Source organism: Antechinus flavipes, chromosome 6 (assembly GCF_016432865.1).
Source record: "Antechinus flavipes isolate AdamAnt ecotype Samford, QLD, Australia chromosome 6, AdamAnt_v2, whole genome shotgun sequence".
Classification (NCBI taxonomy): Eukaryota; Metazoa; Chordata; class Mammalia; order Dasyuromorphia; family Dasyuridae; genus Antechinus; species Antechinus flavipes.
The window spans coordinates 226,769,339-226,794,361 of record NC_067403.1 but is presented as its reverse complement, the minus strand read 5'-3'; the positions used below and the strand labels follow the sequence as shown (position 1 = coordinate 226,794,361).

Here is a 25,023-nt window from a genome sequence, read left to right as displayed (position 1 = left end):
CTTAGTATGCAAGATAATCTATAGATATAGGAGAATCTACAAAATCATGGCTTTGTACCTGGAATGAAGAACTTTAAGAAAGCTGTGAGATGAACTAAAATGATTAAGGAGGTGTATAGGCAGCTGGAGACAGACTAAAATATTAGGACAAGAGGGAAAATGAAGATGGTAATGGGCAGCTGGTCTCAAAGTCAGAAAAGCCTGGGTTCAAGTCTACCAACTCTGCTAATTAGGAAAGTCATATAATCTCTTAGGGTTACTATCATCACAGAGAAGGGGATGATAAGCTTGAGAAGAGGAAGTTTCATATTGAGGAAGAATGAAATTACCGGTTTTTAAAAACCAGACAACTGGGTGACACAGTAAATAGAGTGCCAGGCAAGGGGGTTGGGAAGACTAAAATTCCTGAGTTCAAATTCAAACTCAGACACTAAACATATGACTTTGGGCAAGTCATTTCACCCTGTTTGCTTTGGTTTCTTCATCTATAAAATGAACTGGAGAAGGAAATGGCAAACCACTCCTGTATCTTTGCCAAGAAAACCCCAAATGGGGTCTTGACGAGTTGAACACCACTGAAAAATGATTGAACAATGAATGTTTTAAATACAAATTCCTTTCTCTTCTTTATTATTACTTTGAGAAACATCAGGGTATCAAGGAAAAAATTCTGGACTTGGAGTCAGGAAAAGCAGGAATTGGATGGTCCTAGTTGGGTGATCCTGGATACGTTGAGTATCCAAAGTCAGATCTGAAGTCACGTTGATAAGTCTTCCTGATTCTAAGCAGGGTGCTCTATCCACTACACCACCTACTGCCCACTTCCTCTCCCTCTGCCCTCTAGGGTCAGAGCTAGGTGTTCTGATCTATCCTTATATTTCTATTACAAGAGTAGCACTTCATCTGACTTTGGCTTTGTCACTGCAGGACGTCCGGCGAGTGCCCGGGGTAGCCCCTACTATCGTGAGGTCAGCCACGGAGACCAATGAGAAACGTCCATTCATGTGTGCATATCCAGGCTGCAACAAGAGATACTTTAAGCTGTCCCACTTACAGATGCATAGCCGGAAGCATACTGGTAAGTCAGTCTCACTTCCTCACTCTAAGTTGGAAGTTTTTTATTCTGGGATTTGCCCTTAGAACTTTATATAAGGATTTCAAACCTGAATCCAAGTGAGATTTAGGGAGCTGGGAAGAAAGCAAGGGGTTCTGTAGCGGAAAGTAAGGAAGGTTTTGAGAAACTTAAGGATGTATATGGTCAATTTTTGTGTAGGTTCCATGAAGTCCATGAGAAGAAAGTAGGGCTAATGGAGTAAATGGAGTAAGAAAGAAATGTTAGATTTAGAGCTAAATATCACCTTGGAGTCCATCAAATCCAGCCCATTACAGATGAGAAAAGAGAGACATTGAGGGATTCATTCATATTCAGATACAGTGAGTGTCTGGGGTATGATTTGAACCCAGATATTCCTGACTCCAAGTCTTGTTCTCTATTCCATTTCTCATACTGCTCTCAGCTTGACTAGATTCTCTCTTGCTGCTATTACATCTGAAATATTGTGCTTAACTCTGAGCTCCATATTTTAGGGGTAGTTAGCTGGCACCATAGTGCATAGAGAGCTGGTTTGGAATCAGAAACATTCATCACTGTGAGTTCAAATTCAATCTCAGACACTTACTAGCTGTGTGACCCTAGGCAAGTCACTTTACCTGGTTTGTCCCAATCCCCTCATCTGTAAAATGAGTTAGATTAGAAAATGGACAATCACTCCAGTGTCACTTAATTATAACACCTCAGCCTCAGTTTCCTCATTTGTAAAATAGGATAAAAATTGCACCTACTTCACAGAGTTGTAAACGCAGATCTTCACTTTATTGTTGTTCAGTCATTGTTTAGTCCTTTGACATTTTGGGACCCCATTTGGAGTTTTCTTGGTGAAGATACTAGGGGGGTTGCCTGTTCCTTCTTCAGTTCATTTTTACAAATAAGGAACTGAGGCAAAAGGGTGAACTGCCTTTTCCAGGGTCACATGGCTATAAATGTCTGAGATTGAATATGAACTCACAAAGATGAGTTTTCCTGATTCTAGACCTAAAACTCTTTAGTGAGAATCAGAGGAAAGAGCACATGTAAAGCTCTTTGCAAAGCTTAGAGTGCAATAGAAATGCTAGCTATTATTGTTATTAAAGTCAAATCTTCCTAGCAATTAGCATTATTTAAAAGTAGAATGTGTTTCTATGGAAGGGTAGTAGTTATCTTCAAAGAATCTTCAAAGAAACAAGTTGGGGATGTTGGAGAGAGAAATCTTTTTCAGCTACAAGTTGGATTTGATGGTCACTGAGGTTCCTTCCAACTTTGAAATTGAAAGAGTCTTCACTTCCGAAGACTTGCTGACATTGACCTATTGTTTCATTGAGGGACCAACACTTTGGCCACAACTGAAGAGCAAAGAAGAAATAAGAGCTATCAAAGAGAAATCCTGCTATGCAAGCCATTGGAAATTTTGTTGAAATGGGTGGAATGTTTTGGGAAATATTTTTATTTTTATTTTTCAAATTCTCTTTAAAAGAAGATACATGACTATCTAGAAAATATTGTATTACTTATGAAACCAAGGTCATGTTTTCCCTGGTTAAAGACCAGTTAGTTGTAATCTATTCATGACCACTGATACTCTTAGGCTACTTTGTGGCCAGAAATTTCACTATGTGGGTTTCGGTTAGATAGATCAACTGGCTTTAGAGGATCCCTTAATGTTCCTTAAGATATGTTAGTATGCGGTTGGAGTAATAAAACTTCTTTCCCAACACTGGAAAATACAATTCAAGATTCATAGTATATTGATGATGGGTGGGCCAGTATTATCATCTCCAAGATATCATAGGATGTGATATAATTATATCTGAAAAGGACAGTTTTAGTATTGCCATTATAATAACAATGAAGAAGAAATACACTTTTGTTGGCAAACAAGATGTTTCCAGACTACTAAATCTGGTCATGATCCTCTCTGCCCCCAAATCTTCAGTAGTTCATTTATTCATCCAGCAATCACTTATTTGAGACATCCTTTTTTTTTTTTTTTGTCACTCTATTGGATGCTGGAGATGAAGATAAGAAGTCTTTCCCAAGCTGCTATACTGCTCATGCTTTCCCTCCATTATCATCAATTTATCCTGTCTATAATTTTATTTGCATGTTCTTGTTTGCATGTTGCCTCCCTTATTAGAATGTAAGCTCCTTAATGGCAGGAACTGGGTTTTTTTTAATCTTTCCTTGTATCCCTAGCATTTAACACAGATCCTGTCATATAGTAGACAATTAATAAATATTTATTGATTAGCTGAATAATTGCCCTCAAGGAGCTTACACTCTAGGGGAAGGACAAATGGGAATGTGATTAAATCAATATCAAAAATATAGAAATATAAAAAAGATAAAATGATTTTGAGAGAGGAGCAGAGAAACCCCATTATTGTAGTAATCAGGAAAGGCTTTATATAAAAAGGACCATTTGAATAAACCTTGAAGGAAATAAGGGATGATATAAGAGACAGAGAAGGGGCTCATTCTAAGTAGGAGGACAATTATTACATTTTAGGCTCCTGCCAAATTTAACATTTATTTCCTTGGCCTTCAAGGCCCATTACAATCTTCCATCTACTTTTCTGTTTTGATTTCAAATTCTCCCCCTTCAAGCACACTATATACCAGCTCTGCTTCCCACACAGATTGTTCTCTTTGGTTTGGACACATCATTTTCAGGAATACCTTCCCCTTCTTTGCCCACTGAATTCCTTCTTGGTCTTTATAATCCTTAGCAAATGCTGCTTCTTCCAGGAAACCATTCATAATCTGCCTGATCATTAAGGGCCTTCCTTCTCCCTACTCAAAGAACTCCATAATAAATGCATATAATGCTATGTGAATCTGAGTCTAAGCCCAATGAGGCTATAAATTAGTCTTAAGATAGAAGAGACTAGATCTTATCTAAACACAGTGAGCAACATAGGGCTCTATCCATAGCAGATATTTAATCTGTGTTTATTGAGTAAATGGATCTATTCTAGATCTTTGATCATCTGTCTCTCTTCATAATTAAATTTAATTGTCTTGGAGAAATGGTAAGTCATATACAACTAAATTAATGTTAATGTCAGCAAATATTTCATTTGGGGATAAAAATTAGAAAACGATACAGTAAATTTACAATACAAAAGTTGGAGTTTTCTTTCAAACAACTGGAAAGTGAGAATAATTTTTAATTATGTCTTTTGATGTTAGTAATTTTTTTCCGATTAAAACTGAAAAAAAAATTTTTTTTTCTCTTTCTCCCACCTCCTCCTGACCAGTTAGAGGGGGGAAAAAGAAAGTTTGTATAATAAATATTTATAATCAAGTGAAACAAATTCTAAAGTGAAAAAAAAAAGCTATGTCTTTTCCTGTATTTTGAGTCTGTGGGTGACATACTTGAATCAGCTATTTTCCAATACTTCCCTTGTGCATTGAGCTTTAACCTTGTAACAAAGGAAAATAGTTTGGTAAAACCACCTATCCACTGATCTCCCCTGACTGCACATGCAGTATCACTCACTCAGAGCCTCCCATCTCTCTCCCAGGAGGAAGGAAGTGGCTTTCATGCATCACATGACATTATTTATCAATGAGTTCAAGAGACTTGGGTGCTCCCTTATTGCCTCTAGGATCAGTGATAAGCTCTTCTGTCTAGAATTTAATGCTTTCTGTAGATTGCTTACCTGCTTCTCCAGCCTCATTCTGTACATTGCTCTCCTTCCCTTTTATGCCAAGTTGGTTTTGAAACATCCCTCATAATCATCTTCATGAATTGACTCAGTCTGACCTCTTTGCCTTCCCTTAGAATCTCTTCTTTCTGATGAAATTTTACTTAATCTCCCTATCTTACAAGCCTTTTGGTGGTTCATCCATCTGTGAGTGTCTCCTTCCACAAAATACTCTTGCATATACTACCCTTTTCTATAATGTGAATCGACTTAAATGGGAATATGATGATCTAGTGGATAGAATACTGAGTCTTGAGTCAGGAGTTCAAAACTTGCTGCAGATACTTACTAGCTGTGTGACCCTAATCAAGTTACTTTATTTCTGTTTGCCTCGATTTCCACAGCTTTAAAATGGGTATAGTGCTTCTAACTTCCAAGGTGGATGTGAAGATCAAATGAGATAATATTTATTTAAAAAGAAAGAAAAATACTTAGCACAGTGACTGGCACATAGTAAATATCATATACATGCTTATTCCCCTTCCCTTTCTTCTTTGCTTCCCTGGATAAAATATAAGCTTCTTGAGGGCAGGTACTATTTTATGTTTGGATTGCCAATGCCTGATAGAATATCTGGCACAAGGTGCTCAATAAATGCTTGTTGATAAATTGATCTTCAAGAAAAAGATACATGTGTGTGTGTGTACATATACATACGTGCACACGATATATATCACATGTATAGATCTATATACATCCATACATAGACATACACACATACACACTGAAGTCAGGAAAACCTGGCTTCAAGTTGAGTCAGGCAATAAACATTAAGCTCCTCCTATGTGCCAGGCACTGGACTAAACCTCTGATACATAGTGACTATAGAACCCTGGATTAGTCACCTAATTTTCTCTCAGTAGTCTTGGCAGCTTTCTCAGACTATACCTTATAGGAAAGGTGCTATCCTACATCGGTAGAAGGATTTTCCTCATCTGGGAGGTTCTCATCCTAATGAAATCTGAGAATCTGTATCTATCTCTGTCCTACATGCCAAAGTGATGTTTTAACCTACTGGCCATGGGGATGCTGAAAGTTCTTCATCATTTCTTTTCTTTGCCAGTGCTTCGCACACAGTAGGATGTTTAATTAATGTTTATTGATAGGTTGTTTTTTTATATCATGGCTCTGTTTGGCAGTCTGGGAAAGTCTATGGATACCTTCTCAGAATAAAATTTTTAAACAATCAAAGAAAATGTAAAATTTTAGTTAGAAGTCAGTGAAAATATGGTGTAATTTTCCCCTTCATTCATGGTCCCAATCCCCCTGAAATCTATCCATAGGACTTCTGGGGGTTTACGAATCTCAGCTTCAGAATCCCTGTTATAGAAGGTTTCCTGCATCAGGTAAGGGCTGGCCAAAATGATCTCCAAGATCCATTCCAGCTCTCTAATTCCAGGACTCTGGGATCTTGCTCCTATAGTTGGCAACTTTTCCCTCCCCACAATTAATTTTAAAGAAACACTGATAGGACATTTATAGCATTCTGGAAAAATCATCGGCTTCTAGAAGTGATTGGAGCCATAGACATAATCTATTCCAACTTTCCACCTCCTGGGCCTGAGAATTCCACAGAGAAGCCAGAAAGAGATGGAGGTCACTGAGCTGGCCTCTGCAGCTTAGTTCCCAGCATTAGTGTGGCTATTTTTTCTGTGGAGGGGACCTTGCTAATGGAGGCCAGACCTTGAAAAACAGTTTCACAATTCAGTCATCTAATCTTCATTGTTAAGAAGCCAAAATTTGTTCATAATAATAACTACTATGTCAATGACACCTTAAGGATTTTAAATAAATGGACATATATTATCTTTGATCTACTCAACAACTATTTGAGACAGATAACATAATTATTCCCATTTTACAGATTGGGAAACTGAAGCAAAGAAAGATTAATTGATTTGCCCACGTGCATGCTATTAGGAAATATCTGAGGCAGCATTCTAACTCAGGTTCTCACTACAAATACAGCACTTTCATAGAGATTCCAATATATCATGTGAGTTAAGTGGAGTCAAGAGGGTCTGAGATTTAATCCTGCCTCAGACACCTGCTAGCTGCATTGTGGTCCTGGGCAAGTCACTTCAGGATCTTAGCTTCAGCTCTCTCATGTGTAAAAATGGAACTAATTATAGCATTTCCTTCTCAGAATCACATGAAATATTAGCCTATGTTAAGACCTGTACAAACATTTTTTGGGGGGTGGGGAATAAGGCATTTGGGGTTAAGTAACTTTTCCAGACTCATACAGCTAGTAAGTATTAATTATCTGAGGCTAGATTTGAACTCAGAGCTGGTGCTCTATCCACTGCACCATCTAGCTGTCTTAATCTGTACAAATTTTAAAAAACTCAAGAAATGTCAGACATTATTATTGGAAGATGCAGAACAGAAGTTCTCAATCTTTTTTGTGTCCTGGACCTCATGGATAATCTGGGGAAGCATATACACCCCACCCTCCATATTGGTTTTCAAATGCACTTAAGTTGCTACAAGATAGATACAAAACTTCTTGTATCTATCTGGTATGATTTGTATCTGAATCCTACATATTTATATAGTTGTATTTTTCCCCTCCATATCTTTCCAACCCCCCTGAACTCTATTTGCAGAACTTCCAAAGGTCCATGAATGTCAGATTCAGAACCCCTGTTGTAGTAAAGGGATTCCTGCTTGAGATATTATTCATTTTGGGGACTGTTTTTCTTTTTTGGATTTTGTATTTCCTTTTACATCCAGCATTTAGCACAGTGTTTCCCACATAAGTGTTTAACACATGCTTGCTGACAATGGCCCATGATAGGCAGTCATTAAATGTTTAATGAATTGAATTGATTCCAACATCCTAGTTTCCTATAATCCAGGGGTTTACCCTCCAGGATTAGGTAAGGATGGTTCTAGAAATGAAGATTTAATATCATCCATAAGAGAAGCCTTTATTGTTTCTTTTTGGTATTCTCCAATCCCAATGGAGGCAGTTATCCTTTGCCCCTCTTTCCCCAATGTCCAATATTATTTTTCATGCGCATTCTGTGTACTCTTTAAGGTGAGAAACCCTACCAGTGTGACTTCAAGGACTGTGAACGGCGATTCTCTCGATCCGACCAACTCAAAAGACACCAAAGGAGACACACAGGTTTGTAGGTCCAGCTCTTGACAGGATGTGAATATTTTCTTGGCTCTTATTAATGCTGAATACTGATAGTTGGAATTAGGTCATGAGTCAGTCTTCTGTTTAATATTTCCATTAAAGTTTCTCATCTCTGTTGGCTTTCTGCTTCAAACAAAGAAAACCAAGATATTATTTTAATCATCCCCAATTTCTCCTCCAAACCACAGAATAATAGTCCTATTAATAGTCATCTGAAAATAATGAGAAAGACAGAGGGAAACAGAGAGAGAGACAGAGAGATAGAGGTAGACAGAGAGAAGCAGTGACAAATACAGAGATACTGCAAGAGAGACAGAGAGTGAGAGAAACAGAGATAGGAAGAAAGAGAGAGAAAGAGAGAGAGAAACAGAGACACACACAGAGAGACAGAGAGAGAAACAGAGACAGAGAAAGAGAGAGAGAGAAAGAGAGAGAGAAAGAAAGAGAGAGAGAGAGAGAGAGAGAGAGAGAGAGAGAGAGATAAGGAGAGAGAGAGAGGTTTTAGAGATGAGAAATTTGCCACTTGTGACCTACTTTCCAAAATGACTCTGAAGGTATATTTCAGTTCTTATGGCATTGACAACCTAGCTCCCAAGACAAAAGGCTGGTCTCAGTAGCCATTTGTTTCTTGAGTTTGGGATAAATAAATAGTGATCCTACTGAGGAGTTATCAGTTCCAGTGACTGCTGGAAGCCTCTCATGGGGGATGTACTGAACGTCCTTACTTCGGCCTAAGGTGTCATAGTTTGGGACTCGACTCTCTCTATCTGTTTAGGTGTGAAACCATTCCAGTGTAAAACCTGTCAGAGAAAGTTCTCCCGGTCTGACCACCTGAAGACACACACCAGGACTCATACAGGTAAAACAAGTGCGTAAAACTTTTCTTCACATTTATTTTTCATTATTTTCTTGATGTATGTGGAATGAAGTTGTTTGTGATGAGAGGGGTCCCAAATCCAGTCAGGTCTAATTCAACCCAAGGAAAATGACAATTCAATGAAATGGTCAAGGAGAAAAAAAAAAGCAAAGAGAATAGGCAGAGATAAAATCCCCTGCTCCCATCCTACATGTTAAAAAATCAATTATCTCCAAAGGAACAGAAGAGAGTCTTATTCAAAATCAGATATTATTTGCCATTTACTAGCTTTGATGGAAAAGCAGCATATCTCAAAGCCCAACAAATAATTCCTCTTTATTGATCTCACTAAAGTCATTCTCTCTATTTTGGGAGAGATAGACAGCCTTGGCTTAGTTCCAGAGATCCTATAGTGACTCCCCTGAGGTCAGGAATAATCTTTTCCAAGCTGATGGAAGATGCCTGTAGAAGCATAGAGTGTCAGAATCTTAGGGGTCACTTTGTCCTTATATAACAGATGAGTTAACTGAGGTCCAAAGGAGTTAAGTGTTTTTCTCAAACTCCTTAGGAGGAGCAGCATGGTAAAGTGGAAAGAGTACTGGAATGGGAATTAGGACAGTTCAGATCTTATCTCTGATCCTACCTGTGTGATGCTAGGCTAGGCTTTTTCCTCTCTGAGACTCGGTTTCTCTCATTTGGTAAAATGGAGGTAACCATTCAAATACTCATCGCCATATTCTCCCATCAATCTGCTGTGGGGGTTTATCCAACATTATCGGGAACTTCCTACTGATCTTTTGATAGAAGGAGATACCAACGTATCCCTCTTCAGAGTTGTTGGTAGGACAACCTTAGAGTACAGTGGAAATAGAAGGCAACAGCAGAGATCCTGGAATCATGGAATCATGGGACCATGGGATCAAGGGCCATCTATTCCAACTGCTTCATTTTATACATGAGGACTTAAGACCTAGAGAGATAAACTTGTCTAAGGTCACACAGCCATAAAGGATCAGAGCTAGGACTTGAACCCACAGTTGCTAATTTCCAGCCCAACATTCTTTCCATACCCTGACCCAATGGTCAAGAATGAACATGGATTTTATATTATTTCTTATATTCCTTCAAATGGAATGCCTTTTAACAACCCAGTGTGTGTTTTGTTTTCCTGTGGAAACAATAATGATAGCACTTCTTTTTGGAAAGGAAGGGAGGGTTTAAACATTTTTTGAAAATCACCCACTCTGTGCTATGTACTGTGCTAAGCACTTTATGGATAGTATTTCATTTGATCCTCACAACAACCTTTCGAGGTAGGTGCTATTATTGTTATCCTCATTTTATAAATGAGGATACTGAGGTAAACAGAAATTTAATGACTTGCTCAGGGTCACTATTATTATTAAGAGTCTGAGGCTAAATTTGAAGTCTAGACCCAGAGCTCTATCCACTGTGTCACTTAGCTGCTTTACATTGGCATTGTACATTATGATTCTCATACATGATCTCATATAGCCCGTGCTATTTCCCTTAATTGATCCCATTGCAATGAGCACTGAATCTGATTCTCCCTTCTGCAATGTCAAGAGAATGAAGACTGGCTTTGACAGAAAAGGGATCACAGGGGATCACAGGATTATAGGAGTTACAGCTGGATGGAGCCTTAAAAATCATTTTGTCCACCCCTCTTACTTTATGGAAAAGGGAAGTGATATCACTAAGAACCCAGAAGACCCCTTGTTTCCTATGTTACTCATGGTTGGTATAAGGATTGCCCTGACCTAGGATAGAGTTTCGAAGGACAGTGTCCAACAGCATGTATACAATATTTCACTTGCCTACTCTTTGCACACATACAAGGTATTCTAAAAGTCTTAGCGAAATTTTAAGTTTTAGTAGCTTAAAATGACTGCACTGAGACTTTAAAGATACTTTGTACATTTGGGGCGGCTTCTGGAATAGCTTCCTTTTTTCTGCATATACTCCCATAGGGTAGGGGGGAACCTAGCATGGAAAGAGAGGGAAAATTTCCCAGATGCCTTTGGAAAATGCACCTGTGCTTGATTATTGATAATTTCATTTGAAAATAGCCTCAGTGACATTAGCAGAAATTCTTCTTTGTGAACCCAAAAGAAGAATTTACTTAGTGGCATTTTTGCCACATTGAAAGGTGGAAAGTTGAAGCAAAAGTTGTTAAGCTCTAGAACACAATAGTGATCGGTATCCCCTTTCAGTCCATAGCCAGTTTCCAGAATTGAATTTCATTTTTTCCCTCCCACATATAATGAAATCTAACACATCAAATGAGTGTGTTAGTGGTTAAAAAGAAGCAATAAATTCTCCCAAAGTGCTTAATGTATTTCTATAAGTGATCATGAAGTTATCTATAGTAACATAAACCCTTTAAAAATAATATTCAGTTCATTGTTGCCATTAGGAAAGTCTAGTTAATATGATGATCCCAAATGTCCCCTCTACGCCAGTCAACATTCAATTCATTGTTACCATTGGGAAAGTCTAATTAATATAATGATCTCAGATGTCCCCTTCTATGTCAGTCAACATGAGTGATACTCAAAGGGAATATTAGGATCATTGGTGGCCTTCCAAGGTCCTTTTGCTGCTCATAGAATGATTTCCTGTGGCTTTTTATTAATCATACAGCCACAATCTAGTCTTTTGTTTCTTGCAAGACATGTGAGGGTTTTTAGAAACTGGAAAATAAAGGATTTTATGGTATTATGTAGCTAACCCTGCATGGACGTGCAGAGATCTCTTTAGCTGGGAGATGTTTTGATCTAGAGAGTATGAGGCAAAGTTTGATAAAGTAAGACTTCAACTAAGTAGAATTATCAGAATCAGAATCCCCAAGCTCACTGGGACTTTTTTTCTGGCTGAAAGAGTTAAATGTTTGCCCAGCTGGTAATTCTTCTCCGTATCCTCCCATCAATCTGCTCTGGGGGTTTTATTGGGAACTTCCTATTGATCTTTTGACAGAAGGTGATGTCGGTGTAATAGCATAAGCTATCCATTGGTCAATGGCCTGTTCTAACCACATAAACTATCCATTGGTCAATGCCCCGTTCTCTCTATGAAACTAACTCCAAGGATGGAGCCTTTGAGAGCTGTCTATTGCAAAATCACATGCATTTACAAAAATACGTCCACTAGGGGGCCAGGCAGGCAGAAGTGCTTAGGTCTGACAAATATTTTAATCCAGCCCTATTCCCCCCAAACCTATACTCTTCCATGCCTGGCAAAATTCTCAGTGACCAAGGAAAGATTCAGTAAGATTCACTGATGCAGGAAAAGAAACTAGTGGCTTTTACATTTTTTTTAAAGTTTAAAAATAAAATTTTCTTCTTCAGAAATGTGTTCGCATAAAATCATCATCCCTAAGGTTCCTCCCATCTCAGGGATCCTTGTATTCAGAGGATGAAACAAATAGATATTTTCTATTTAGATGTGAGTGAATCAAAAGATTTTATTTACTCAAACTTCCCTATTCCTCAAATCCTTTGTCTAATTAAGATTTTATTTTCTAGGGACTTGATCAGCATTTAAAGGTTAAAAATAAAAAAATAAAAATTATCATAAAATTGACATTAAAAATGTCAAAGGATAGGAGTTAATGGAGCATTTCATGTATCTTGTTAATTAGAATATCCTAATCCATTGTTTCTCCTACAGCAGGAGTTCTGAACTAGGGGCCGGTGAACTTTCAAAATTTTTGATGATTATAGTTCAATATATTGATTACCTTTGCATTTTATTTTATGATGCATATATGAACATGAAGGACACTACAGACTTTACTGGACTGCCAAAGGCATCTAAAAATATTAAAAGGATTAAGAACTTTTTGTTATAGAAGCCTCTTTCAGTCTTCTCTTTGTTTTGAGGATTTTCTTAGAAAATACTTAAGAGAATCTCAGAGATAGGAAGAGCTCAGAGGTCATCTCCTTGAGTCCATATCTTATTCAGACTCTCCTCTACATTATCCCTGAGAATCAGCCATCTCGCCTGCTGGAACAGAGATGTAACAGCTCATTCCAGTTTTGGATAGATCAAAACCAAGATGTTTGAAAATGTCTCTTTCTATTGAGCTGAAATCCACGTTGGTTTCTTGGTCCTACTTCTGAACTCAGGGACTAAGCAAAATATTTTCTCTCTTCCCCATGAAAACTCTTAAGTATTTGTAAATAGAGAGTATGTACCCCCTAAGTCTTCTCTTTTCCAGGGTAAATATCACCAGTGTGGTGCAGTGGAAAGAATGCTGGATTTGGAGTCAGAGGACCTGGGTTCGAATCCCAGCTTACTACCTGTGTAACTTTGGGCAAGTCATCTCACTTCCTTGGGCCTCAGTTTCCTCATCTGTGAAATGAGGGAGGGGGGCCGGACTAGGTAATGACTGAGGTCCAGGTCTAGATCTATCTCCTATGGTCACCATTCCTTCCATCTGTTCTCCTGTGGCATGGCTTCCAGTCCTGACACTTTCTGGATTTATCCAATGCCAGGACTGAACACAATGCTTCAGATGTGGTGTGATCAAGGCAGAGGAGGGGGGTGTGCTCTCACCTCCCTGGTTTCATTGAGGCAGAAGGAGGGTGCTATCACGTCCCTGCTGTGATCGAGGCAGAGGAGGGGTGGGTTATCACCTCCCTGGTCCTCGATACCCTATTTCTTTGAATGTAGCGCCATGTCACATTTCTGATTCATATGAAGCTTGCTTTTTTTCAGGAAAAGAGCCCAAACTAATTTTGAGTCTCAGAATCACACAACTTTGGAGCTAGAAGGGATCTCAGTGGCCCTCTACATCCAACCCTTATCTGTATGAGAATCAATGACTTACTCCTCATTGTGTGAAGTGATAATGGATAGAAATGCAATATATTATCTTATTAACCACATTATTAATCAATCCATACTATTCATCTAGTAATCAATATTATATTAATCATAAATGTAGTCTATGATATTTGGCCATATGATGAAAGATGGTCATCAGTTTTTTCTTGAAGACCTTCACTGGGAGACTGAGTGCCCATTGATGGGCTTCATGGTATAATTGGGGAGAATGTAGTATTTAACCTCAGAATTTGCAAATTCAAATCCTGGCTTAGGTACTTATTACTCAATTAAAATGAGGGCATGAGAGTTTATTGTCTCTGAACAACAGGAAAGAGCTCTAACATTAAAGGAGTTCAAATCGAGCCTCAGATACTTGTCACCTTTGTGACTTTGGACAACTCACAATCTTCTTAAGTTTCAGTGATCTCACTTATGAAATGAGAGGGTTGGATTTCATCACCTGCCAGGTCCCTTCCAGCTCCGAGTCACTTCCCTTCTCTGAGACTCAGTTTCCTCATCTGTTACATGAGGGCATTGGATTAGCTGACCTCTCAGGTCCCTTCTGGTCCTAAGTCCTGTGATCCGATGGCTTCCCATGGCATCTCCTTTCTGTTCCTTTATCATGACTTAACCCAAGCCTTTGATCCTGGGCCTGTCTTTGGTACTGTGCATGTGCCCACTTCCTCAGCCGCCCGCACCCCTGACCGACTCTTCTCTTAACAGGTGAAAAGCCCTTCAGCTGCCGGTGGCCCAGTTGTCAGAAAAAATTTGCCCGCTCAGATGAATTAGTGCGTCACCACAACATGCACCAAAGGAACATGACGAAGCTCCAGCTGACGCTTTAAAAGGTCCAGGTCAAGGACGCATCTCTGTCCCAGGTAGAATGTTCTATGAACCCCTCTGGAAATGGGCTTTTAAATTCACCTTCAACCGCCTTCCCAATAAGGAAACCCCAACCGACCATGAAGACGAATCACCCATTGGGATGGAGCCAGTTCCAGGTTTGTCGATCACCACGGCAGTCTTCATTTTCCCCATCTCTTCGTTCATTCCTCAAGGCTCAATGTCCCAGTTTCAGTAGGACCTGTATCACCTGGGGTTCTCACTGTGAAAGAGAGTTGATGTTGGTAGGTTTCCTCCCCCCACCCCTTTTCTAAAGTCCCAAAGAAATCTTGAGTTTCTCTTGGGATAGATTCATGACACTATTTTCCGTTGTGGAATATTTATAGGCTGGGGCATGTCTATGTGTCTGCTAATGTAAACTTTGTCACGGTTTCCATTTACTAACAGCAAGACATAAATCAGAAAACCAGGGCATTTGGGGGTGGGGTGGGTTTCTCACAAGGCATTCCCTGGGGTCAAGAGAGATTCTAACCTGGATGGCAGAAAAGTCTCTTCCACCAGTTGACTTAAAGAAAAAAAATCCTTGTTTATAAAGCAGCTAAAAAAAAGAAATCAAAACTAATCAGTACCTCTGTATCAAAATCCATAAGAATCTTACCAGTAAGTTAATTTGTTTTTAATATTGTCACAGTGATCTGAAGAAACTGTTCTGTGGAGCTGAAATTTTATTATTATTGTTGTTATTATTGTTATTTTGGTATGAATTGCAGCTTATTTTTTAGAGATGTTCACATCTCCTCACATTAGAGAAACAGAAAATTGTTCTAATCATTCAGGACTTTATTGTGTTGGTGAGACCACACTGGTTATGTGGTTTCAAAGTTGTAAAAATTAAGATGGAACTAAGAGTAAAGGGGGGCTGGTCCAGGATCTCCATTGAGAAATTGTTCCTAAGTAACTTAAAAGACTCTGGGTCTACAAGAATATGTGGGGAAAAGAAAGAGACTTATCAGTGTGAGAAAAATATATTGTTGGGGGGAGGGTCTTTTTTTGTTCTGTTTTGAGGGAGGGAATTTATTATTGACTGTGGCTTGAAATGATTGTGTAAATATCTATCTGATAATGCATTGCTCTTAGCCAATTAAAATTAGAAAGTGTATAAATATTAGATGCCTCACTGTTCAGATGTTACTGTTTTAACATATTGATGATGATAATGATGATGATAACACTTAAGAATGTAATCTGCATTTTTCACCTTCAATTTCAATTAAAACCCATTCAAAAAGGAAACATGTGAGATTCCAACATCTGCCGTCCGTCATAACTGGTATTAGATTCAAAATATTTTATTCATCAGAACTATTCCTTCCTTCTTTCCTTCCTTCCTTCCTTCCTTCCTTCCTTCCTTCCTTCCTTCCTTCCTTCCTTCCTTCCTTCCTTCCTTCCTTCCTTCCTTCCTTCCTTCCTTCCTTCCTTCCTTCTTCCTTCCTTTCTTTCTTCCTTCTTTCCTTTTCTCTCCCTCTCTCTTTCTTACTTCCCTCCCCCTCTTTTTCCCCCTTCTCTCTTTCTCTCCCCTTTTCCTCCTCTTCCCTCCTCCCTCTTTCCCTCTCCCTTACATTTTCCCCCTCCCTCTTCTTCCCTTCTTTCTTCCCTTCTCTCTCTCTCTCTCTCTCTCTCTCTCTCTCTCTCTCTCTCTCTCAAAAAACACCACCAGCATGATGACCACTGGTTAACCTGCTTAGGTCCTGACCACAATATATCCATCTTAGTTGGGAATTGTCCCAGCAAAGGGAAAAAAATAACAACAGTGTTTGATTTCAGATGGTGTTATAAAGCAGTCGTGCTGTTCTGCTGGGGTGGGAGTTATGGCTGGGGATGGGCTTTGTGTGCTCACTGGGGTGAGGGGTGAGATGGGTCAGAGTTAGGGTTGTAGAGCAACCTTTAAGTTACTTTTGTTTATTGGGTCACAGTGGAAACCATCACTTCTCATCCCAGGTCAGCCCATGAAAATCTTGTCCTTAAGTGGTGATTGGTCTTTCTGAGCTGTTCACAGGGATCCCTTTGGATTTAGGAGGCGGTATGCTGGACGCCACGGACAACTTAATTTATGGCTATAGTTTCTTTAAATGCCTTCAGCAGGTTGGAAACCACTCAGTCTTTTCAAGACAGCCATGAATGAAAGGGAAGTCTGACACTAGTGGTAAACTCTGTCTACCTTTGCAAATAAACACATGGATTTGTGATTACCTAGAGTGGAGCTGCATCTCTTGAGTCTGCATGAATTCTTGGTTCCTTTTATTCTTTAAAAGGGTATTTTTAGTCCACCCCAGAGAGATGGAAGTGCAGCCACAGAGAGATATGTTCTGTATTGAATTCTGGCTGTAACCTGGGACAACACAACAGTCAATGATTCAAGTCTGCCCCACTACCATTTTTTTTTAGATGACTATTGCATCATTGTTAATTATAACAGAGTTCATGACTCATTGGTATCCTTCATTTTTATCTTTTCCTGCCAGAAGACAACATTTCTCTGGAGAAGCTCAGGATAAGTATGGCAAACATCAGATGTGTAGAGCTCTCCAGGTTTGGGGGAAAACCAAAACCACATAGCTCTGATCTCTTAATAAAAGTCGGGTTTATTTAGGTTGGTCAAGGGTTTGGAGACATGGAGACCTATTAGCACCTTAGAGATTCTTTAATCCAAACTCCCTTCCCATTAAGGTAAGGTTACTTTCTCTCAAGATTACACAGATATTAAAGAGTTGACTGGATATTCAAAGCCTCATGTTTTGACTGGAGGTCCAATGTTCTTTCAAGCACAAACCCATTGGTACTTTCTGCTATCTAGGTGCCCACTTCCCTCTAAAGACAAAGAGGTAACATTTATATAATTATATAATAGCTTCATTTTATCAGATGAAGAAATGGAACCAAAGGGTAAGTGATTTGTTCAGTCACACTGCTAGAAAGTATCTGAAATTGGACTGAAACTTAGGGTTTCATGATTTCAGATCCAGCACTTTATTCACTGGACCACCTAATTGTTTAAATTTGAGAGCTGTCTAGAGGTGTGAAGAGTTTAAGTTAATAGAGTGGGTTTGTACAGCAAGTATGTATCAGGGTTGGATTCAAACTTTGGGCTTCCTGATTTGAAAGCCAGCTCTTTACCTATTTGGCCAAATTGCCTCAAAGAAAAATAGAAACATCGTTCTCTGAAACTATGAGAGTGGTAATGAGTCCTATTAAAATTTTTCTCAGATCAAATTAAAAAAAATCTTTGTGGAAAACTATCCTAAATGACCTTGATTATTTAGTCTAATATTTGTCATTTTTTGAACTTTTTGCTTAGCAAAAGCAAATTTCTATTTTTTTCCTTTCATATAGAAGGGTCATGTATAATTAGAGAACTATGAAGGCTTTTTGATGATAAGAGGAATTGCAAAAAGATCTGTGATTTTTTTCATTTCAGTCTCCTTTCACCACTAGGTAAATTTCAAAAAAAATAGCTAGCATTTATATAAAAGTTTAAGGTATGCAAAGCAATTTATATATTTTACCTTATTTGATCCTATGAAGGTATTGTTGTTAGCCTGATTTTACAGAAGAGGAAACTGAGGCTGAAATAATAATACTCAAAATCACACAGCTAGCAAACATGTAAAACAGAATGCAAATGTAAAGCTTATGTCAAGTCCAAAACTTTACCCATCACACCACCTACCTGGGTGTCATGACTGAATAGATAAATCCTAGGTTTGCTTTTGGCAGACAGAGAAGTCTAGTGAATTGCCCAGGTTGCATAGTAAATCTCAGAGGTAGAATTTGAACCTTGATTTTCTTCACTCTAAACTTGGAATGACATCCATTATAAGGTTACCATGCACCTTGCCAAAGCTGGCTCAATGCATGGGAGGCTCTGAGGGAAAGTGTGGGAGAGGAGCGATTTTAGACTGACTACCAAACTGAAATTCTACAGAGCCATGGTACTGGTCTCATTGTTGTATGCTGTGAAACCTGGACAGTGTATCTGTGCCGTGCTAGGAAATTGGATCACTTCCATTTGAATTGTCTTAGGAAGGTTCTGAAGATCACCTGGCAGGATAAGATAACAGACACCGAGGGCCATTCTCTGCCAAGTACTCAAACTCTACTGCAAAAAGACTCCATTGGGCTGGCCACATTATTCAAATATCATATGTACTCTCGCCAGATTTTATGGAGAACTAATACAGGGCAAATGCTCATAAGGTGGTCAGAAAAAGTGATACAGGGTCTCTCTAATAATCAACCAACCAACCAACCAATTATACTTTAATACTTCAATATTCCATTGGAAAAGCATTGGAGAGTCTTAAGAGGAAAATGTAGCCTGACTCCATCATGAACCTAAGTCAGCCTAGCTACCCACATTCTAAGGTGAGAACCATAATGCTTTGAAGCGAACATCAACCCATTTAACCACAAGTGGTCTCCAAGAATCAGGGGAACACAGATGCCAGGGAATAAAATGTGTCAATTTATTTTCAGAACTAAAGAAAAGACAAAAGAAAGAGAACAGATCTATGAGAATCTGATTGGTAAAAAATACTTTTTTTTTTCTCCCCAGTGACATTTTGTAGCATTTGTTTACAAAATGTGTCTTTAATCGCTATTTTAGGTTAAATGCCAGAACTTGAGAAATGCCATAACATATTGCCAGCCGGATAAAGATGAAAAGGGAAAATTGAGAAACACATTTTGAAAGTTCAAGGTCAATGATGATTTTTAAATGGTAGCATCCTGCTTTCTCAAAGAGCCCCATAGCAAGAAGGAAAGGGATGTGTAGGAAGTTGTCTGTTTCAATAAGCAACATGTCAGCATGTGCTCATAGACCTAGAAGAAACCTTTTAAAACAAATTCAGTGATTTTCCCCCTGAGGATCACATAGAGATTTTAGAGAAATCTCTGTGAATTTGGAACTCTTTATTTATTGGTAGCTATATTTCAATATAAATAGTTTCCATTGCATCCTACTTGTTTTATACAGTTAAAACTTTTTTTTTCAAAAGGGGCTCCATAATTTTCTACAAATTGCCAAAGGGCTTCATGACCTAAAAAAGCTACAAGCTCTTAATCTAGTCCTACCCCCTCACAGTATAGATGAGGAAACGGACCCAAAGAAGGGGACAAGTTCTCCAAATTCACCCAGGAAGTGATAGAGCTGACCTCAGAACCCAAGTATTCTGATTCCTGGTTCAGTAGGTTTTCCAAGTGGAAATAAACTTTTTTTAAACATAGGCTTAATTTTGCCAATATAGTTGCTGTATTTGAAACCTCTGTTGAGACACTCACTCTCTGGCTCTGGGCCTTGGTTTCCTGATCAGTAAAATGAGAATGGGACTCAGTGATTTCTAAGTTGCCTTTCAGCTCCAAATCTTTGATCCTATTTCATTTCCCTTTCTCAAGGAAACTCAAGGGAGCCTGTGGCACCACAAATCCCAGGATCTTCTCAAAGGATCCATGACTGAGCTAGCATGTTCCTTGGGTACTCAGCACTGGACCCTGGAAATATCTATTGCCATCTCCCCAAAGCACCCATTTTTCTAACTTCTTATGTCAAAGAGAGCTCACTTATAGAAATCCCCAAGGATTAAACATCGAACCTCCCCACAGAGGCCAACGATGAGAGGGAATCCAGGCTGGTGTGAATCATGCACCCTTCTAGTCCCTGCTCATCCTGGGGAGTCTGAGGCTGCTGGGTCTCTGGAGCTGGAGATTCTGAGCTGCAATGGGGCTGGGACTGACAGTTGTCCTCACTAACAGGTGATTCTAATATGGTGAATCTTAAAGGGAAGGTTGCCTAGGAGGAAGAAAGTGGCCCGAGGGAGAAACAGACCTATGAGACCCATAAAAACTTCCTCCTGAATCAACAGTGTAGAATTAGATTGTGAATGGATTAAGATGGGAGGGAGAGGAGAGAGAGACAGAGAGAGACAAAGAGAAACAGAGAGACAGAGACAGAGATAGACACACATAGAGAGATAGAGAGACAGAGGAGATGATGATAATAATGAAGATGAAGGAGGAGGAGGAAGAGCAAGAGAAGAATGAGAAGAAAGAGAAGGAGCAGGAGAAAAAAGAGAAAAAGAAGGAAGAGGAGGAGGAGGAAGCTGGAATTCATTCTTCTCCAAGCCTCTCATTGTTAACCTTCTTGAAAGGCTCCTGGTTGTCCATCTTGTTTTCGAAATGTGTTACACAGAGCTGAATTTAAAACTTCCCAGATGTGATCTGGCCAGGGCAGCATCCAAGCTTCATTTTCCTGGTTCCTGATATTCTATCTCTCTCTTAACTGCAGTGTACTTTTATGATTGCTCTTTTGGCTCCTGTAATAAGCTGTATACTAATACTGTGTGGTCACTGACACTCCCAGATATTTCCCATCTGTTCTTTCACCACTCCTCACTTTCTCAATCCTGTGGGTGTACAGTTGATTCCTTGAGCCTAAGGGTAGGACTTAACATTTGCTCTTATTCATTTTTGTCTCATTAAATAATGCAATATTTTTGGATCTTGACCCTTTTTAAAAAGAGAATTCTGTAAGTCTCTTAGGCAGCCAGGTGGCAAAGTGGATAGTGTGCCAACTGGAGACTCATCTTCCTCAATTCAAATCCAGCATCAGACATTTATTAGCTGTATGATCTTTGACAAGTCATTAAACTGTTTTCCTCAGTTTCCTCATCTGTAAAATGAACTGGAGAAGGAAATGGCAAAGCACTCCAGTCTCTTTGCCAAGAAAGTTCCAAATGGGGTCACGAAGAGTCAGACGTGACTGAAATTAGCTTGAACAACAAGATAAAAGTGTTTTAGAATAGCTCGTCGTAGAGTTAGAGCTGGAAAATGTCTCAGAAGTCAGGTAGCTCTGAGCCCCTGATACTTTCTTGTGGATAAGCTGGAATCTAGTTCCTCCTTGTTCTAAGATACCAGTGGGTTCTAGAATCCTGGAACTGGAAAAGTCCTTAATGACCTTAGAGATGGCCAGACTCAACTCCTTCCTTTGACAAATGAGGGAAGTGATTTGGTAAAAGTTACATAGGTGGCAAGGGGTGAGACTGGAACTCAAATTCAGGCCTTTTCAGGGCTGCTCATCCTCCTTGGGTGTCCATTTGGTGCTCAACTCTCACCTGTGGCTCCAAGAAGCTACAATATGTGTACGGTGACCAAAATTAGGGAGGTATCTCTCCCAATCATGTCAATACTTCCCCTGGTAGGAAGGTGGATGAGAATGTCCCAGGGGCCATGAAGGCAGCTGGAGCAGCTGTGGAGCACTTGCAGCTTGGTCAGACATCGAGGGTGCCGTGGTCATCCAGCGCATCCCAAGCCATCACCAGACATCCTGACTTACCGCTGACCCCTGATGACTCTGCAAGAAAGAGTGAGGTCACTGAATGAGCATCTCTGTATGATTTAAATCCAATTTAAGCACAAATTAAGACATTACTCTGTGATATCATTGATCCTTTTCGAAATAAAGGACAAATAACAATAGATAACAAATGGCAGAGTTGAATTCAAATGCAGATCTTCTGACTCTTTTCATTGTGTCATGTTAGAATTTGGACCCAGGTCCCAAATCCATGACCTTTTCCACTAGACCCCACTATCTTTGACAAGGAAAAAAGGCCTGGCACTGGAAACTATGGCACTGGATAATCCACATATACATAATGGAGAATTATCTCTTTTAGAGAGTTTTCTTCTACTTGGTGGAACAGAAACTCCTGGAGAACAAAGATAGTCTCATTTTTGTCTCTGTATCCCCAGTGTCTAGCATAATGCCTGGTAAACAGTTGGTGCTTAATCCATGCTTGTTGATCAATGGGTTGATAGAGGGGAGTTGGAATCTGTTTCACTGCCTGAATTCCTGCTCTTCCTCTCCAGCTGGAATCCAAACACTGGGGTGAGTTCCGTACCAAGGCCCAGCCTGCCAAGGAGCATTAATATACGCATATTTATCTGGGCTGCAGTGTGTTACAAGAATTCATTAGGACAGTCCGTGATACCGTGCTGAAACAGAAGGCTGGCTTACTCAGGCCAAGGATGAGGAAGTCTAGGCTTGCTGAACTGTTACAACTGATAAAGGCAGCGTCTCCTGGCATATTTCATTTTTTCACGGGGCCATCTGCATCCAGTCAAGGATAACTGGACTTTCTGAAAAGGCTATTTGTCAGTGTCGGGCCCATCAAACACTTTCTTGATGAGCCCAGCAACCCTAAAGGGAGCAAGATGGCGGAGAGGCTTCCCTCGGAGCGCAAGGTCTGCGCTGGAACAGGCTGACCAATGTCCTCGAGATATACAGAAGCGTTGAAGTGGCCGGGGGGTGGGGATGCCCTGAGGTGCTTTATCAGCATGGTTATCACTTCTTTAGCTCTGCGTTAGCTGGCCTATAAATCTCTGGAGCACTGTTTATACTCTTAATTTTGTCATTCTGTTATCAGCTTTTATCACCTGTTTATGTCGAGAACATTTGCTCTCTTCTGTCTCTCTGCCTCGGGTCTCCTCTGGTCTCAATTAGTGGACTTCTCTCCAGGGTTTGGGCCTTTTTGATCCCCAGGTCCCAGAAGAGTCAACTGAAAATGACTGAAGATATAAAGATATAAGCATAAATAAAAAAGTATAGAATATACACATATAAACCATACATATATGTATATGTAAACATAAAGTATAGACATGTATAAAAAGGTATAAAATATACACATAAACTCTACATCTATGTATATATACATACACATAAAAATAAAGTATAGACATATAAAAATATATAGAATATACATATAAACCATATATGTATATATAGTTTATATGTATATATAGTTCTATATATTTTTATATTTTCTCTCTATATATATTCTATATATATGTATATAAACATATATGTAAACATAAATGATAGACACATATAAAAATATAAATTTATATATACATATATATATAAAGCATAGACATTAAAAATATATAGAATACACATATAAACCATACATCTCTATTTATATATACATATATATATATATAAATAAAGCATAGACATTAAAAATATATAGAATACACATATAAACTCTACATCTATGTATATATACATATACATAAACATAAAGTATAGACACATATAAAAGGTATAGAATACACATATAAACCATACATTTTATATAAACATATACATATATGTACAATAAAGTATAGATACATATAAAAGGGTATAGACCACACATATAAACCACACATATATGTATGTACATATATGTAAACATACACATATAAAAGACATAGACACATATTCACACACACACACACACACACACACACACACACACACACACACATATATATAACCATGCATAGATATGTGAAAATATACACATACGTACACATATGACATTGCACCATATCTCTGACACTCACCAGTTGGGTGATGATGGACAAATCACTTAATCTCTCTCAGCTTTAGTTTCTCCATCTCTTAAAGTGAGGACAGACAACAATGACTATGATACCTTCCTAAATTGTTAGGATCCAAGGAGATAATGTATCTTGAAGTATTTTTCGAACGTAAGAATGTTATGTGAATATTAGCTACTATGGTCCTTATTATTACCTGAATTACTGTTGCAGCAAAAAAAAGAGATTTCCCTCCTTGAGACAAAGGCCAAGTGGGTTCAGCCTGTAGCAATGGGAGGTGGGTTAAGAGCTTCTGAATGAGAAAAGATTTGAATTCAAATCTTAACTCACTATGTGACTGTGAGAAAGTAAATTTACCCCTCTGGGACTCAGTTTTCTCCTCTGTAAAGGGAGATGACATTTAAGGTTATTTTTAATTGGCCCATCTAGGACAAATGGAAGACAGGACTTTTGGACTTGAGTTAGAAGGGACCTCAAAGTGGCCATCCAATCTCCACTTGAAGAGCTGCAGGGAGGGGGAACCCAGTCCTTCATTAGGCAACTATACTAGAATCAAGAGAGAAGTGAATTCAAATCCATTTCCTAGCTGTAATGGTCAAACCATTTATTCCAGAGGATCAATTATAGTATCTGTCAGATGGGAACAGTGATAACTACAGAGCTCATTTCCCAGATTTTTGTAAGAAATGAATGAGATAATGAATATAAATTATTTTATAAGCATTAGAGTACTTCATAGGGGCATCTAGGTGGTTCAGTGGATAGAGTACTGGCCTGGAGTCAGGAAGAGCTAAGTTCAAATCCGGCCTCAGACACTTATTAGTTGTGTGACCCTGGGCAAGTCGCTGAACTTTGTTTGCCTCAGTTTCCTCATCTGTAAAATGAACTAGAGAAGAAGATGGTGAATTATTCTAATATCCCTGTCAAGAAAACCCCAAATAGGATCGCAAAGAATCAGAATGACTGAACAACAACTACATAACCGTCATCATGATCATCAATCATTCCATGATTTTGTTTTCATTCAGAGGGACAATGGAAAGTGCTGAGCTTAGAATCAGGAGACCTGAGTTCAAAACCA

At 38.9% G+C, this 25,023-nt stretch overlaps 1 protein-coding gene across 1 annotated transcript in view; it reads left to right on the top strand.

The window, feature by feature from the left end:
* The window catches only part of WT1 (WT1 transcription factor), a 64,137-nt gene extending 48,343 nt beyond the window's left edge, over nt 1-15,794 (top strand). The window contains exons 8-11 of the mRNA XM_051966761.1: nt 928-1,078; nt 7,847-7,936; nt 8,727-8,810; nt 14,382-15,794. Of these exons, the coding sequence (XP_051822721.1) occupies nt 928-1,078; nt 7,847-7,936; nt 8,727-8,810; nt 14,382-14,503 (447 nt within the window). The 3' untranslated portion in view covers nt 14,504-15,794. The remainder of the gene's footprint in view (nt 1-927; nt 1,079-7,846; nt 7,937-8,726; nt 8,811-14,381) is intronic.
* Nucleotides 15,795-25,023: the final 9,229 nt, after the last annotated feature.